The following is a 15,961-nucleotide window of genomic DNA, read 5'->3' on the forward strand; positions in this document are numbered from 1 at the left end:
TCTTCCGACATAGTTAATGCTGAGGGTTTTTCAGCTGAACAGTGGTGGTGGAGGGTCTGACCCCAGGAACTTCCTGCTGTGTCTCCTCTGTGACGTCTTTCCATTCTGTGGGGTGTTGTGGACAGGACTCCACGCGGTGCCAGCTGCAGTCAGTTCTTTTCTGTGTCTAACAGATATTTCAGTTTGATGATAATTTTAGTTTTTATTATAGTTAGCCCCTGGAATCTGGAGTATGAACCCTGTTGTTTCAGTAACAGAATAATTCAGTCAGTCAATAATTTACATAGTTTTGATTTCACTTCAGCTTAATAGTACGTTGTAGCTGGATGGTGATTTTCCTTGCAGGAGTATGAGGGACTTTTCACATAGTTCACTTTACTGTAACACAGGATTTGGGGAAAACAGAGGGGTTCACGTTTTTGTAAGTGGGAAAAGGTTACTCCCCGTTTTCTGATTGAGCAGTTTGGCAGTTAGACCTAATATATGTGTACTTGAATATTGGAACAGAAGTCTCACAAACCACCGTTTACTCTCTCAGTAGGGAGAGGCACTGTGTCCTCTTCAGCGTCACTGAAAAGGGAGCAGCGGTCGTGATATTCTGCTTATTTACTGAGAGCTGCGACCTTTTTGGTTCTCAGATGCTTACTGAGGTTCATCTTTTCTAAAGGACTACAGCTTTGGGATGACTTTTAGGATGCCTGAGACTGAGAGTATGGAAATGGTTTGTTTTCTCATGAAAATGTTTGTTGTCTTTGGTTTAGTGTCAGGGTACAGTGTCTGGGTTAGTATCAGGGCACGGCGTACCTCTGGGTTAGCACTGGGGCGCGGCGCCTCTGGGTTAGCATCGGGGTACAGTCTCTGGTTTGTTGTCGGGGCACAGTGTCTCTGGTTTAGGTACGGCGTCTCTGGGTTAGTGTCGGGGCACGGCATCTCTGGTTTAGGTACGGTGTCTCTGGGTTAGTGCTGGGGCACGGCGTACCTGGTTTAGTGCCGGGCATGGCGCCTCTGGTTTAGTGTTGGGGCACGGCGTCTCTGGTTTAGTGCCGGGCATGGCATCTCTGGTTTAGTGCCGGGCACGGCGCCTCTGGTTTATTGTCGGGGCACAGCGTCTCTGGGTTAGTGTCGGGGTATGGCGTCTCTGGGTTAGTGTCGGGGCACGGCATCTCTGGTTTAGGTACAGTGTCTCTGTGTTAGTGCTGGGGCACGGTGTACCTGGTTTAGTGCCGGGCACGGTGCCTCTGGTGTAGTGCCGGGCATGGCGTCTCTGGTTTAGTGCCGGGCACAGCGCCTCTGGGTTAGTGTCGGGGCATGGTGTCTTCCAAGGGAGCAGTCTTGGGCTCGCAGCCGTGCCTTCCTTCCCCGTCTTCTGGTTTGGGAGGCAGGAGCTGGCTGCTCGTGTCTCACTCTGGATCCACCCTTTGCCTGCCCGCGCTCGCTTCCTCCTGGCTGTGTCCACGTCCTATCTTGCCTCTTCCTCTGCCTCCTGCACTGTCGTCGGTTTGTAGGGTCACTTGCTTCTTTGATCTTCAGGAAGCCTTTCCTGCCTGTTTTGGCAGTTCTCCTTCGGCTGCCGACGTGATCTGACCCTCTTCAGTATTAAACTGGGAATGATCAATGCTGGATTTCAAGATAGGACTTGAAACACAACAGTGGGGGAAATGTGTTCTCTCATATTTGTGTTAAATACGGGCTATCTAGTATAAAGAACCGTAAGCTGTCTAATGGAAAGAAGGAAGTCCCGGCCCTCTATATCTGTGGGTTCTTCCTCCCAGGATCGAAAACATTTGTGAACAAAGTCCCAGAAAGTTCATAAAAGCAAAACTTGAATGTGCCGTGTGTTTGCAGCTATTTACGTGGCATTTACACCGCACTAGGTGTGACACATCGTTGAGGGCCCATGGCTCATGGGTCATATGCAAGAACCGCATCATTTCGCATGAGGGGTTTGAGCATCCTTGGGTGTTGGGATCTGTGGAGGTCCTGGAACCAGTTCCCCACATATACGGACAGATGACTGTGTTCTTGATAAGCCCATTTTCTATATGGAGGTGTTGATCTTTTACACTTTCATCCCTTTTTATTTCTTGCTGAAATGTATACAGTTTGCTATTTTCTTTAACAGTGTATACTGAACATAATTAGCTTTTTCAAATACATCTTCACAGATAACCATTTTTTAATCATAGTTGAGCTTTAGATGGTAGAAAAGATTTCCTTAATTTACTTCCTTGAAAACATTCCTGGGTGTCACTTTGCTTTGGTGTAATTGTTTCTCTCAACGGCAGAATGCAGGGTGGTCAGATGTGTTTTCCATGGTTGACTGTGTAAACATTGTCTTTCAGAAGAGCCATCTCCTGACTGGTTTTCTTTTTTCCTATTTGCAGCTGTGTCCTCAAAACGTAGTATCTTTATCAGTAGACAGAAGGTATCCTTGTAGTTTCTAGTTCCTCTTCTTTCACATGGGTTGGTGGTTAATTTTCCGCGAGACTCAATTTTTTAAAGAATTGGACTAGGTCAGGGTGTTGTTAAATTGCTCAGTTGTGTCTGACTCTTCATGGGTCCATGGATGGCAGCACGCCAGGCTTCCCTGTCCATCACCAACTCCTGGAGCTTGCTCAAACTCACGTCAGTTGTGTCAGTGATGCCATCCAACCATCTCATCCTCGTCGTCCCCTTCTTCTCCTGCCCTCAGTCGTTCCCAGCATCCAGGGTCTTTTCCAGTGAGTTGGTTCTTCATATCAGGTGGCCAAAGTATTGGAGCTTTTTTTTTTTTTAAACTGTCTCCATAATTACCATTGAGTTATTCACTTTCAATTATAATTTTCAGATTTGAAAGTTTTATTTGATTCTTTAAGAACAAATCAACTTAGGCTTTAAATTCTCACGTTCGTTCTTATAATCAGGCTTTTGCTGTTTCTTTGTATATACCAACCATTTGCTTTATGTCATGTCTGAAATATTTCTGATATTTAGCATCTTGAGTCTAATTCTTCTGTCTGTTTTCACTGGTTTTTATACATGGTGCTTTGTTTTTCTGCTTTTGTGTGTATGTGTGATTTTTGACCGTGAACTCAACCTCTTGGGAGTTTTACTTGCGGGAATTCCTCGTGGGTGGATGGAATTTGTCTTCTGGAGTGAGTCTGTAATTCCACTGGTTGCTAGTTGTGGGCACCATCCTCTCAGGACCTCGTTGAATTACGTTTCCTGCCGGATTCTGTTTGTGTGTGTAAATTCGGGTCACAAGCTTTGATGGGGGCCAGCTTGTGGTTATGACTGTTGGGAAGATACTGGTCGTCTCTCCCTCCCCCAGGCCAAGGAGAAGTCCGGCAGGTTCCTTTGCCATCTCCTTTTGTGGTGCAGGGTTATTTCTTGTTCCACCTTCGCTGAAGACACAGCCCTCTTTGTTCCCTTGCTGTGCTGGGGTCTCCTGCCAGCCCCTGTCCTGAGCGGGCCCTGGGCCTCAGCCCTGGCCACTGTGCCCCGTTCAGTCCGGCCCTCAGCGTAGGGTGCTCGGGTCGCTGGTGTCGGCAGGCGCCTCCTCATGAAACCCGTCTTTGGCACTTGCTCTTCTCTCAGGTTCTCCCATCACTTGATTTTTGGTTTCTGCAGATTTCTTATTTTCTCACCAGCTCACTAAATTGCTATATATATATTTTTTAAATTAAAAAGTTCATCCAGTTTTTGGTGGTTTTCATCAGGAGGGTCATGAATATCTAATCACTTCTTCATGATGAATTTGTAGCAATAGGCCCTGAGTCTAAAATAATCTTACGAGGTGACAGAAGAGTCAGAAAGAATGTTTTCTTCCTTCAGTGCGTTGTGTTCTCAGACAAAACAGATGACATTCCTGATCCCCACGAAAGCTTTAGAGCAGAGATTCCTGAGAGTGCCAACATTTCTTCCCTTTGTCCCAGTGAAGAATCGTGATTTTACGCAGTGTTGTTAATTGCAGTAGGAACATATTTCTCAAGTGTGGGGATGGGAGACTGTTCAGAGCCATCACTGTTGGATGTTGACAGGTTCTAGGCTCAATTTAAATCTTGGGCTGCTGGATTGACTATTATTTGACATGATAGGGTTTGGCAACCTTCAGCAGAATCTTAGACTCTTCAGGGGATGGTGTTTGAGAACTCTTGTAAACGTACTAAAAAAATTGTATAGCAAATTTTCAACTTGATGGGTTTTTTTTCTTTCTTTTTTTAACCAATTAATGTCTAAATACAGTGTTGAAAACACTTCTAAATTAAAAAACAAAAAACAACCACTTATCAGCCATTGGATTGCTCTGTTTACACTCTGCCTTTGTAGTTAGCGTTTGGCTAGAGGCAGGAATGCGCTCTGGTCGTTTCTGCAAGAGAGTCTTGAATTCCTGCCATGAGGCTGTCCTCCCGCACGTTCACAGAATCCGCGCTGAGGAATCATCGTGCTGCACTAAGGTATAGTTTATTGCGCTGTGCCTTACCTTAGCACTCACGCCCAAAGTCCCGTGCTGTCTATACTTCCCGTTGCAGTCTGCTGCCCTTACTCCATCTGTGACCATCTATGGTACTTGTCATGTGCTGGTTGACTTGGAGTTCCTAGAGTTTTGTGTTAATCTAGTAGTGTCCTCAGAAGTGTGGATAAAAGTGATTAGACATGATAGAATGTTGAGTTAGAAGAGACTTTAGAAATTATCTGACCTTTAGCTGTGAAAACCTAAGTTGGTGTAAGGGCTTTCTTGAACACCCAACAGAAGAGCTTAGAGCTGGGGTTTGGAAAATTGCTCAAGAAATCTACCCTGGATATTCATTGAAAGGACTGATGCTGAAGCTGAAGCTCCAACACTCTGGCCACCTGATGCAAAGAGCTGACTCATTGTAAAAGACCCTGATGCTGGGAAAGATTGAGGGCAGGAGGAGAAGTGGGGGACAGAGGGTGAGATGGTTGGAAGGTATCACCGATGCACTGGACATGAATTTGAGCAAGCTCTGGGAGATAGGGAAGGACAGGGAAGCCTGGCATGCTGGGTTCTCGATTCACCCTGAGGGCGAGAAATGCTTTCCTTGGGTGTGCCTGCTGGCTTTTACTGTTCCAAGCAGATGTCCTTTGACAATAGCACCTTTTCTAGCTTTAGTGTGTGTGTTTGTGGAAGGAGGTTATACTTGTTTGAATGACACCAGTATCAGTTTGAATTCTTAGTGATAGTTTTCAGCACACACGAGGAAATTCTGTGACAAGACACTCGAGCTGGCGGTGTCGACAGTGGGCTGGTAGGCTCCCCACAAAGGGCTCTGGTTCAGTGGATCTTGAAGTTGCTGTCAGAACTGAATTTCGTGTTTTTATTAAACAGTTCAAATTTGGAATGCCAAATTTAAATAGTATCTGTGAGCTAGGAGAAGGCAGTGGCACCCCACTTCAGTACTCTTGCCTGGAAAATCCCATGGACGGAGGAGCCTGGTAGGCTGCAGTCCATGGGGTCGCTAAGAGTCAGACACGACTGAGTGACTTCACTTTGACTTTTCACTTTCATGCATTGGAGAAGGAAATGGCAACCCACTCCAGTGTTCTTGCCTGGAGAATCCCAGGGACTGGGGAGCCTGGTCTATGTGCCGTCTATGGGGTCGCACATAGTCGGACACGACTGAAGCGACTTAGCAGCAGCAGCAGCAGCAGCAGCAGCAGGGATTGTATCAAGGTCTTATATAAAACTGAATAGTATGTCTTAAATTAAACAAGTAAGCACCATGTATAAATACAGGTGCTGGGTGGCTGGAATGTACTCAGGCTTGTTTTGGTCGAGCTTGACCACCAGCCCACCCGGTCCCTTCTGTCAGGCCTTATTTTCAGGCCTGGCGTGTCAGGAAGCCAAGGAGGCACCGTCCGCCAGAGGGCCGGGCTTCCAGGCTCAGGAGGCAGCAGGGGCTGGGCACCGGGTGGTGTTGAGCGCGGCTGTCCCTGGGGAGGCGCCGTGTGCGTGTCGTCCTGTCTGCAGCTTCATACACAAGGCAGCGTTCGGCTGTTTTGTGCGTAGTGTCGGTTGTATTCGTCTAGTCCTGTGTTTTCTGGGGAATTTTGAAGTTAACAGCTACTCTGTCTCCAGAATTGCTCTGACTTCCCTTTCAGACTGCGTCTGCAGTGCATTTGCTAGCACATGCCGGTGCTCAGGGCCTTTCACCCCCGCCCCCCCCACCTCCATCCCTTTTCCCTCCGGGCCTCAGAGTCACAGAGGTGAGTTGATCCTGTTCCTGAGACCGGGGCACACGGTTACTCTCTGAGCAAGGCCCTTCTTTTGTTGGGTGTCGCCTCATTTTCCGCTCTTGTCTTTCTCCTCCTTCACTTGCGCGTCCTGGTCTCTTCCGGCCCCACTCAGGTACGTGTCGTGTACATTCTCCCAGCCCCCTTGCCGTGTGCTGTTTTGTTTATATGTGGTGGTGGTTGTGTTAATCTTTTTTTCTTTGTGTACTTAGTATTATGTACTTGAGAAATAGCTGTGTGTTTGAATGAACTCGCCTTCGTTTATTCTGACTGCTACGTGGTATGTCGTCATTTTATAGACCATCTGTTAATAGACTGCGGTCAGCTGTGCTGTCATCGGTGAGCGTTCAGGAAGCGTTCTGCTTTAAAGTTTTTTTCGTGTTGTTATTTATCTGCTTTTGGCAGTGTTGTGTCGGTCTTTGTTGCTGTGTGGGCTTTTTCTCAGGGGCTGTCCTCTAGTTTCTCGTGCCAGTGGCTTCTCTTGTTGTGGAGCACAAGCTCTAGGTGCACAGGCTTCTGTAGAGGCAGCACACGGGCTCAGCTGCTCCGAGGCACGTGGGATCTTCCTGGACCAGGGATCGAACCCGTGTCTCCTGCGTTGGCAGGTGGATTCCTTACCACTGAGCCACCAGGGAAGCCCTCAGCAAACATTCTTGCCCCCTTTGTTCTGTGTGAGAAATTTTCATGTGTACACTGCTGAAGAAGTGTTAGGTTGCCGACAGTATGCCTGTTTAACTTCACGATGTCTCTGAGATCGCCTGCCTATGAGACCACAGATACAGCAGGGGCTCTCATCCATCACATAAGAATCATGTAGGAAAAGGAGCAGGATTTAGTAGAATTCCTTAATCCAACTGTTCCTGCAAACTGGTTTGTTTTTTTTTTAAGTCATATTATTAAAAGCCTTTCTTCTTCATTGTCACCCTTTATTTTCTTTCCATAATGTTAGGAAGTAACAGGAAACAAAATCATTTTAAGGATCTCTCTGTAATGTGTATACAACTGTGATAGTATTGGGAAAATACCCTAAATACTGAGATTTCTCCTTTTCATCCCATAGGGCGCCAATGCCTCGGCATTAGAGAAAGAGATTGGTCCAGAACAGTTTCCGGTCAACGAGCACTATTTTGGATTAGTCAATGTAAGTATCTGTTAATACATAAGTAGCCTATAGAATTGTGCTTGGAAGTAGTCTTAAGGATGATGAATGCAGTTCATAATTTATTAAAGGAAAATTGTTCATTCGTATCAGCAGATTTAATGCCAAGAAACTTGACTTGGAATTTCAGAATTCTCTCTAATGGAAGAGAGAGAGGCACTGCCTGAAGTCTTAAGAGTCTTGGAACAGTTTCTAATTTATCAGCCTGATTTTTTTTTTTTTCCTCTATTTTGTGTCAGAATTTTCTCATAACCAAAATCTCATATGGCCTAGACCAAACGATCTGGTTCTTTGAAAATTATTTACGTGTCTAAATATAAGTGGTCTGCATGTACAGATAGAAATAAATAGAATTTTGTAAATGCCTCTGTGTGTCTGTAGAGTCTAAAGAACTTTCTTTAGAATTTTGAACTCTTTCCTGAATCAGAGAACACCACAGATCTTTACACATCTGTCATGGTAGTTTATGCTATGGTACTGTACTGGTAGGTGGATCTGTGGCATTTTAAATAAATAAGTGAATAAATATATATATAGGTGATAATACAGATACGAAAGTAAGTTTTATTAAACTTGGTTCTAGCATGTTGTTAAGTACACATGGATTTCTTGTGCAATTTGAGGAGGGCAGATAAAGTGGTGTGTGGTGTCACCTTGCCAGGGGACCCTTCTTTGTCTGTGCTGGACACAGAATCAGCAGTGCCCACCTTCCTCTATATTCCCCTCCCTGGAGGAGACCACTCATCAATCCCCTGGCTCTTTTTTCTAGAATGTGTCCTTATAGAGTAAATAAGGTACTTATACTTCTATTTATATATATATATATATGTACACATATATGTATACTGACTTGCTGTTTTGGCAGAAACAGAAGCAGGAACTTTGCTGTCTTTTCCCACCATCCCTGCCCAAGTTCACTTTCCCTGGTTCTCCCAGTATGAAATTAATCTTGGCCTTAATTGTCACTTATTCTTAACCAAAGTCTTCAAGAGAAACAAAGAAAGCCAAGAAGACCTTGTGTCAGTTTCCACAGAGCTGTGCCCAGCAGGCCCCCTCTGCTCTCCTGGTGCCTGGCAGCGTCTCTTCTGTCACCCTGCACGGCCCTTGTGCTTGACTCCTCCCCTCCATCCCGACCCCTTCCCTCCACCCTGACCCCTTCCCAGCGGTTTCCTCCCTTGCTTTGCAGAACACAGCCTGGAGTCGCTTGTTACGGAGGTGTGCACAGGTATAAACTCTGAGGTCGTGTGTACCGAAGATGGGTTTGGTTATCTGTCTCTAAGTGTCAGTTGGACGTCCATCCTAGGGTATACCCGTCCTTCAGAGTCCTTGGGGCTTGCTCTGGTGCTTTCTGGCTTCTCTTGATGCTGAGAGGGCACTTGCCATTCTGGCTCTTTCTCTCTTACGAACGTGCGTTCTTTTCCCCTTTAGAAGGTGTTTGGGAGTCCTGAAGGGTGTTCTCTGTCCCCAGTGTTCTGAAATCTCATCCTGTCTCTTGATGGGAACCCTGTTGTTGTGTTGTTTACTGACCCATTCAAGACTAATGATGTGTGTCCCTCAGGTCTAAGCCATTTTGGATACTGTTATTGGGATAGTTTTCTTCTTGTTACTGTAATGTCTCTGTTTTGTCTTTTTTTTTTTTTAATGGTTATTGCATATTGAAACAGACTGATTCCTTATTTTTTCTCCCATTTTTGATCATCTCCTTTAGTCTACATTTTAGACTGTATCTTCAACTTTTTTATCCACTCTGCATTTTTCATTTTTTTGAGTGTTACCTTGTTGTTTTTTTTTTTTAAATCTTGTTTCATGGAGGCAATATCTTCTGCTCCTTTTCTTACGATATTATTCAAAGATTTTGTTGTTGCTGAGGTTTTCTTGCACTCACTGGATTGTTTCTGAAACCTTTATTTCCGCCGCCCCCCACCCCCCGCCTCTTTCTTAGTATCTTTACTGTTGGAAGTTTTCCTCAAATTTTGCTCATCTAAAAGAGTGAAATTTTCTGTAAGTTTGCTGCTGTCTCTAGTCTGTTGTCATCTTCTTTAGCCTTTTGAGTTTTTGTCTAATCTATTCTTTTACTGTCATTTTATTTGAGGTTTCATGGGGAGGAGAGTTAAATGAATATTTAATTTCCCTTGTTTATTGAGAAGTCTGGCCTCGACTTCTGTCTAGTACCTGAAATGCTCGCACTTACATCTGGAGTTGCCTAGTGATCAGAAGCTTCATTTCAGTTCTGGGGGAGCAGAGCCCATTTTCTTCAGTCTCACTGCTCCTTTTTCTGTGGCAGCCACCCTTACCTGGTTCAGACCCCAAAGCTCATCTGTGTCCTGAATTGTCGTAAAGCTGTGCCCATTGTTGGTGTCCCAGGTGTCCTCTTTTCTTTAGAACAGTAGTGTTTCCTATATTGAAGGCTGTCTTACCTTTAGCTTGTCCTGCGTAAGCATTCCAGCCTTCTCCTTTTTGTGCCTAAGTAACTTTTGTGCAAATAACCTCCAAACAAGTAAAACAACATACTTGATACAGTATGAGCCCTAAAGCTCTGTGGGGCTTCTCTGGTGACTGCGTTGGTGAAGAATCCGCCTGCAATGCAGAAAACCTGGGTTTGATCCCTGAGTTAGGAAGATCCCCTGGAGGAGGGCATGGCAACCCACTCCAGTATTCTTGGCTGGACAATCCCCAAAGACAGAGGAAGTCCACGAGGTCTGACAACTGCAGTCCATGGGGTCTCAAAGAGTTGGACACGACTAAGCACAATGCTCTGTGGTTTGTTTTTTTTTTTTCTGCTGATGTTTTTAACGCAATGTGATACCAGTATCCAAAAACCATTGTTGATTGTGTTACCAAAAGTTTCTAAGAAGGTATCATTTTTATTACTTCGTATACACCAGTATAAATTCAGAAGGTGGAGTTTGTGTTTCTCCCTGAAGCTGAATAAATGAGATTCAGTAAAGCCAGGGAAAGCTGGAATTTCCGATCTCTGTGCCTCATGACGATGATGAAGAATTGAGATCCTGAGGTAGCCAGGGCTCCGGCTGTGAAGGGTTGACGAGCACCTTGAACTCTGCGCAGAGATCAGTGATGGTGAGAGTATGCTCCGCTGACCTGGGACAGTGATACACGCTCCTGTGATCTGTGCTCTCGGGCCGCTTTATGGCTGTGTTGTGGGCCTTGAAACCGTTTTCCACCAGCTCTGTTTTCAACTCTTGCATTGTCATCACCCTTCTCTCTAGTTTCATTCTCCTTTTTTATTTGGAGTTATCACACTATTTATAGAGTCCCTTAAAAACTAAGGTTGGAGCTCTGAGGAGTTGGGGAGATGGCCTAGTTAATTCAGAGGTGAACATTTGAACATTTTCCTCCTGTCCTATGCCTGTCTGCCAAGTCGTTAGTGTTTATAAACAACAGAGAATGCAGCTGCTTTAAGGAACTTGGTGGTTAATCTTTCCTAATAATTGGATTCTGTTAAAATGAGGCACGTGTCTGTTTTCTTCTAATCAGTCTGTTCTAGCGAACTGTGCATTTCCAGGTTCATTATAATCACTCTTACAAAAAGCGAATACTGAAAAGAGTTCCTGTTAGGTCTGCCTGATTGAATCCCTTTTTGCGACTAGTAAAGTACTAGAATCAGTCAAAGGCATTTGCTTTTGGGAAACTGTCTGTGCATTTGGGCAATTAGAAAAGTGGACTTTTTGTTTTTAATGGAGAGAAGGAAAAAAAACCCATAGTTTAATTAACCTACCAGAAAATTCAGAGTGGTTACTCTTCACTTTGTTAATAACAATCTAGTTTCCATTACTTTCAGTTATAGATATTTTTATCTTGGAGGAACATTTTTGCAAATGATAGCTTTCATGGCAGTTGACTCTTCATGATAACTCTGATGTCTATCCCTGTAATTTGCATAATACATATGGTGGGGGTTTCCTATTGAGTTAACCCTTGTGGATACATTAGTATTTCTGATGTTGCAGGATGTCAGGAGAAATATGAGTGTGCCTGAGTGGGTACAGGGGAGTATGGAAACCATCTCGAAAGGCAGAGGAGCCTTTGGGTAAAGCTTTCTCTTGCTGTAAAATCCCTCTTTTACATGTTGGCTGTCTGTGCAGTTAGCTGAATTCTTTGAAAACAAATGGTTTTAATCTGATCAGCCAACTTGCCTTTTCCCCTTTGTATCTTATAGCCAGTAAATACTTACTCTAGTGAAGTTGAGTGAAGAGTGATTTAGACTACTGGTGTCTCTTTCCTACTTTTTGTGCAGTCCCTCCATTTTTAGCGGCCTTTTGAGAATCATTTTAACTTTCTAATACATAAGCCCCCAAACACAAGTCGGTTGGGATTAATGAATCTTTTTGTGAGGGTGAACCATCTTATAAAAGGCTTTCGCTAACCTGAACTGATAGTAGTCTTTAGTTGGAACTCTGAATGCAGGGAACAAGGGTCACCAGGGAGGAAAGAGAAATTAAAATGAAACTTACCATTTGCAGGTTACAGGGTTGAGTAGGCTGATGTCCCTTGGTTCTATTTTCTTTTGTGTTGATCTCATTCTCCTTTAGTTTCTTCCAACCTGGTGTCCTTAGGCTGCTCAAACCCTGTATTATCAGAGATCGCAGACTGTTCCTATCAAACCTGACCAAAGAACTCAGGCCAGATTGGATCAAGTGCCTGATCCTGTGGCAGCTTCTGCAGAAGGGCTTGTGACTAACCCCCTTACAGGATTTGCATAGAGAAGTCAGTTCCTGTGAGGAGGCCTGGGGCTGGGGAGCAGGTGAGGGGGGAGGAGCGGGTGGGTGGGGGGGCAGGTGAGAAGGGGGGCAGGTGAGGAGGGGGGCAGGTGAGGGGCAGGAACAATGTCCCTGAGAATCTGGATTAGGTACCCTTGGCTGCAGGCAGCAGGTGGTTGGGGATGGGAGGTCTAGAATTACATGGAACAGAGCTACCTGAACAGAAATTGTGGTGGGGAGAAGAGGGTCTTCCCTTAGAAGGGGATGTTCATGGGACAGGCACCATCACCAACCAGCGTGGGTGACAGTGGAGCAGGTAGCCATTTAACACATTATGTTGACATTATGTTGACTTAATAGTGGTTAAAACCAGTAGTTTCCAAATGGAATATGTAAGATGATTCATTGGGGGGTGGGGGCGAAAGTATGAGCACTGCTAATGTTTACTTTTATCTGAAAATGAAAGATAGATTAAGCTTTGCTGATTCTTAATAAATGGACGATGCTGGTACCCGTACGCTGTCCACACATGTGACGGCTCTGTATCACTTCAGGTTGCACAGTGCTGCAGGCTGATGGTACCACCCCTCTGGTTTATTTGTGCTGCTGCCATCTATCATGATTTAAGTGTGGACCTGGGGATTATAGGATTTAATCTGTTTCAGCTAAGCTAATTTTCCAAAGGGGACAGATGACTCAAAAAGGTTGTTTCAAAAATAACCATATAGTGATGAGGTATGCCAAACCACACTAAGTTCTTCATGCAGGTCATTGAGTTACTTCTTCACAAGATTGTAGAGATTGGTGCTGGCAAAAACGTCATTTACAGATGAGGAAACCGATAGAGAGAGTGGCTTGGTAACTTCCCTAGGAAGGCATTGATAGTAAAAACCCATCCTGTGTTTTAAAGTCATTTGAAGTCATTCTTTAAGTAATTCTGCTACCAACTTGATAGACATTTAGGTTTATTTCTGTTTATTTTCAATTTTAGGAATTTATTTTTTCTTCCTGTTTTAATTTAGTTTTTTAAAAATATGGATACAGGGACTTTCCTGGTGGTCCAGCAGCTAAGATTCTGAGCCCCCACTGCAGGGGGCCCAGGTTCGATCCCTGGTTGGGGAACTAGATCTTACATGCTGCACCTAAAAGTCTGCATACTGTAGCTAAAGATCCCATGTTCCTCAGTTGAGACCCAGGGCAGCCAAATAAATCTTTTCTTAAAAATTTATGGGTGCAAAAGAAACTTCTTATAGCCATGTACATGCACAGTGGTCTCACTTTCGTTGCTCTCTCCTCTTTTCCTTTTCCCTATAAATAATCATTTATATTAGCTTTTGATTTAGCCTTCCTAATTTTAAAATATCAGCAGACGTGTGCATGTGTTTATGGACATAGTTGAAGGGTTCCCGTTCTTCAGCACTCCTCTGCAGGTAGCCTCACCCTGGGACAGTGCTCTGAGAACTGTCCTTGGTCCTTGTTTACTCCCTGGATCCTCCCTGAGTGACTTCCAGGTGTTTTATTGGCCTGCTTTTCATGTCATCGTCTATTCATGGGAAGGAAGAAGGAAGGCAGAAAATATTTGTCAAACTCTGTGTTCTTTCCTTTGTAAAGTAAGACTGTTTCCTCCCTTGTCATTAAATAGAAGGAAACTCGTGCCTCCCTGGTGTCTAGTGGTTAAGACTTTGTGCCTCCAATGCAGGGGTGCAGGTTTGATCCCTGGTTGAGGAACTAAGATCCCACGTGCCTTGGGGCAAGGCCGCCCCCCTGCCAAAAGAAAAAAGAAGAAGAGGGAAACTGAAGCTGAGTGAGTCGTGGTCGCCTGCTCCAGGCCACATGGTCAGTGAGAGGCGGGGCTGCTGCTCAGGATTGAGTCTGGAGCGAGTCCACGTCCTCCTGATGGACTGAGCACGGTGTGACCTGGCATCAGCATGTCAGTGGATAGGCTGTCACACTGTTGATTCTTTCATCTAATACTTCAGCGTATCCTGTTTTTTTCTTATTTTCTGTTTTTATTTTTTGGATGGCACTGAAGAACTTGATAGTAAACTTCACTATTATGTTTTTATAAAAGAATTTTTGAGAGTTATGTTTTTAAATGTACCGTATAGAAAATGGTTCTTATACAACCAATACTATCAAAACAGTGAGAATTGGAAAAGGAAAAAATTCTCCAGAACCCTAAACCTTAACTAATTTCACTATTTAAACTGTAGTTCTTTAACTCAGTGGTCATAAAGGCCAAATTTATCCCATGTATCTTTCTCCCATTTTAACCTGAAACTGATGTCAAGAGCATCCATTTAATGTTAAAATCTCTAATTTGCAGTCAGGACAATTATTTTTACCCTCAGTTCAGTCACTCAGTCGTGTCCAACTCTTTGTGACCCCATGGACTCCAGCACACCAGGCCTCCCTGTCCATCGCCAACTCCCAGAATTCACTCAAACTCATGTCCATTGAGTCGGTGATGCCATCCAACCATCTCATCCTCTGTCGTCTCCTTCTCCTCCTGCCTTCAATCTTTCCCATCATCAGGGTCTTTTCAAATGAGTCATTTTCAAATGAGTCTTTGCATCAGGTGGCCAAAGTATTGGAGTTTCAGCTTTAGCATCAGTCCTTCCAGTGACTATTCGGGACTGATTTCCTTTGGGATGGACTGGTTGAATCTCCTTGCAGTCCAAGGGACTCTCAAGAGTCTTCTCCAGTACCACAGTTCTACCCTCAGGTACCTTTTTTAATTTATGAGTATCATAAATATTCCCTATCTTACTCTTTCTCTTCTCTGAACAACTCTAGGCTTGGAAATTCTTTCTCTGGATATTGTTTTACCCCCAATTTTAACCAAAAATAAAATTTTTTTTTTCTTCTTCTCTCCTAGTTTGGGAACACCTGCTACTGCAATTCAGTTCTTCAGGCACTTTACTTCTGTCGTCCGTTTCGGGAAAAAGTTCTCGCCTACAAGAGTCAGCCCCGGAAGAAGGAGAGCCTTCTCACGTGCTTAGCAGACCTCTTCCACAGCATCGCCACCCAGAAGAAGAAGGTTGGAGTCATACCTCCTAAGAAGTTCATAACGAGATTGCGGAAAGAAAATGGTAAATAACTCTTCTGCTTCTCAACCTGCTGCTGAGGTAACAGGACGGTCGGGTGCAGCAAGCGTCAGCTGGGCGTCCTCACGCCCGATGGTGCGGCTGCCTCTGAGAAGCCAAAGGTGGTGCTCCTGCCTGGAAGGCAGCGCCAGCCGCTCAGTGAGGACACAGTCACTTGGGTTCCTGTGAGGTGTGGCTGCCGTCTGAAGTGTGCTGTACAGAGATTAAATTCTGTACACCTGGAAATGAGAAATCATCATTTCTCTTTTTTTGCCTACATGGCTGTTTGATCAAGGAAAGTTGTTGGGGGACACTTCCCTGGTGGTCCAGCGGCTAAGACTCCAGGCTCCCTCCCAATGTGGGTGGGGGCGGGGGAGTTGGAGGTGGCTGGGTTTGATCCCTGATCAGGGAGACCTGGTGCAGCCAAATATTGAAAAAAGAAAAGTTGTGGAGTCTTCTGCAGTTTTTTTGTTGATTTTTTTTTTCCAGTTACTGTTCATTTGCTTTTTTTGGTAATGCTTTTTATGAATATTAACTCATTTGATCCTTACAATAACCTGATGAGAGGCCATTATATTTCCCCCACTTTAGCCATGAAAAAGAAAACAAAAAGACGCTGAAAGACTTGCCTGGAGTCACACCCCAGGCAAAGGAAAGTGCCAATAAATGAAACTTTCTGGCTTAGGATATATGTTTTAACTCCACCCCCTACCCCACCCCACACTTTTAAAAATAGTTACTGGCTACACCCCCACTTCCTTTCT

General features: G+C 44.5%; 1 protein-coding gene across 1 annotated transcript in view; it reads left to right on the forward strand.

The window, feature by feature from the left end:
* USP12 (ubiquitin specific peptidase 12) overlaps positions 1-15,961 on the forward strand; it is a 56,778-nt gene that overhangs the window by 23,715 nt on the left and 17,102 nt on the right. Inside the window, exons 2-3 of the mRNA XM_052649931.1 lie at positions 7,295-7,375; positions 14,990-15,203. Coding sequence (XP_052505891.1) covers positions 7,295-7,375; positions 14,990-15,203 — 295 coding nt within the window. The remainder of the gene's footprint in view (positions 1-7,294; positions 7,376-14,989; positions 15,204-15,961) is intronic.

The sequence above is a fragment of the Budorcas taxicolor genome, chromosome 12 (assembly GCF_023091745.1).
Source record: "Budorcas taxicolor isolate Tak-1 chromosome 12, Takin1.1, whole genome shotgun sequence".
Taxonomy (NCBI): domain Eukaryota; kingdom Metazoa; phylum Chordata; class Mammalia; order Artiodactyla; family Bovidae; genus Budorcas; species Budorcas taxicolor.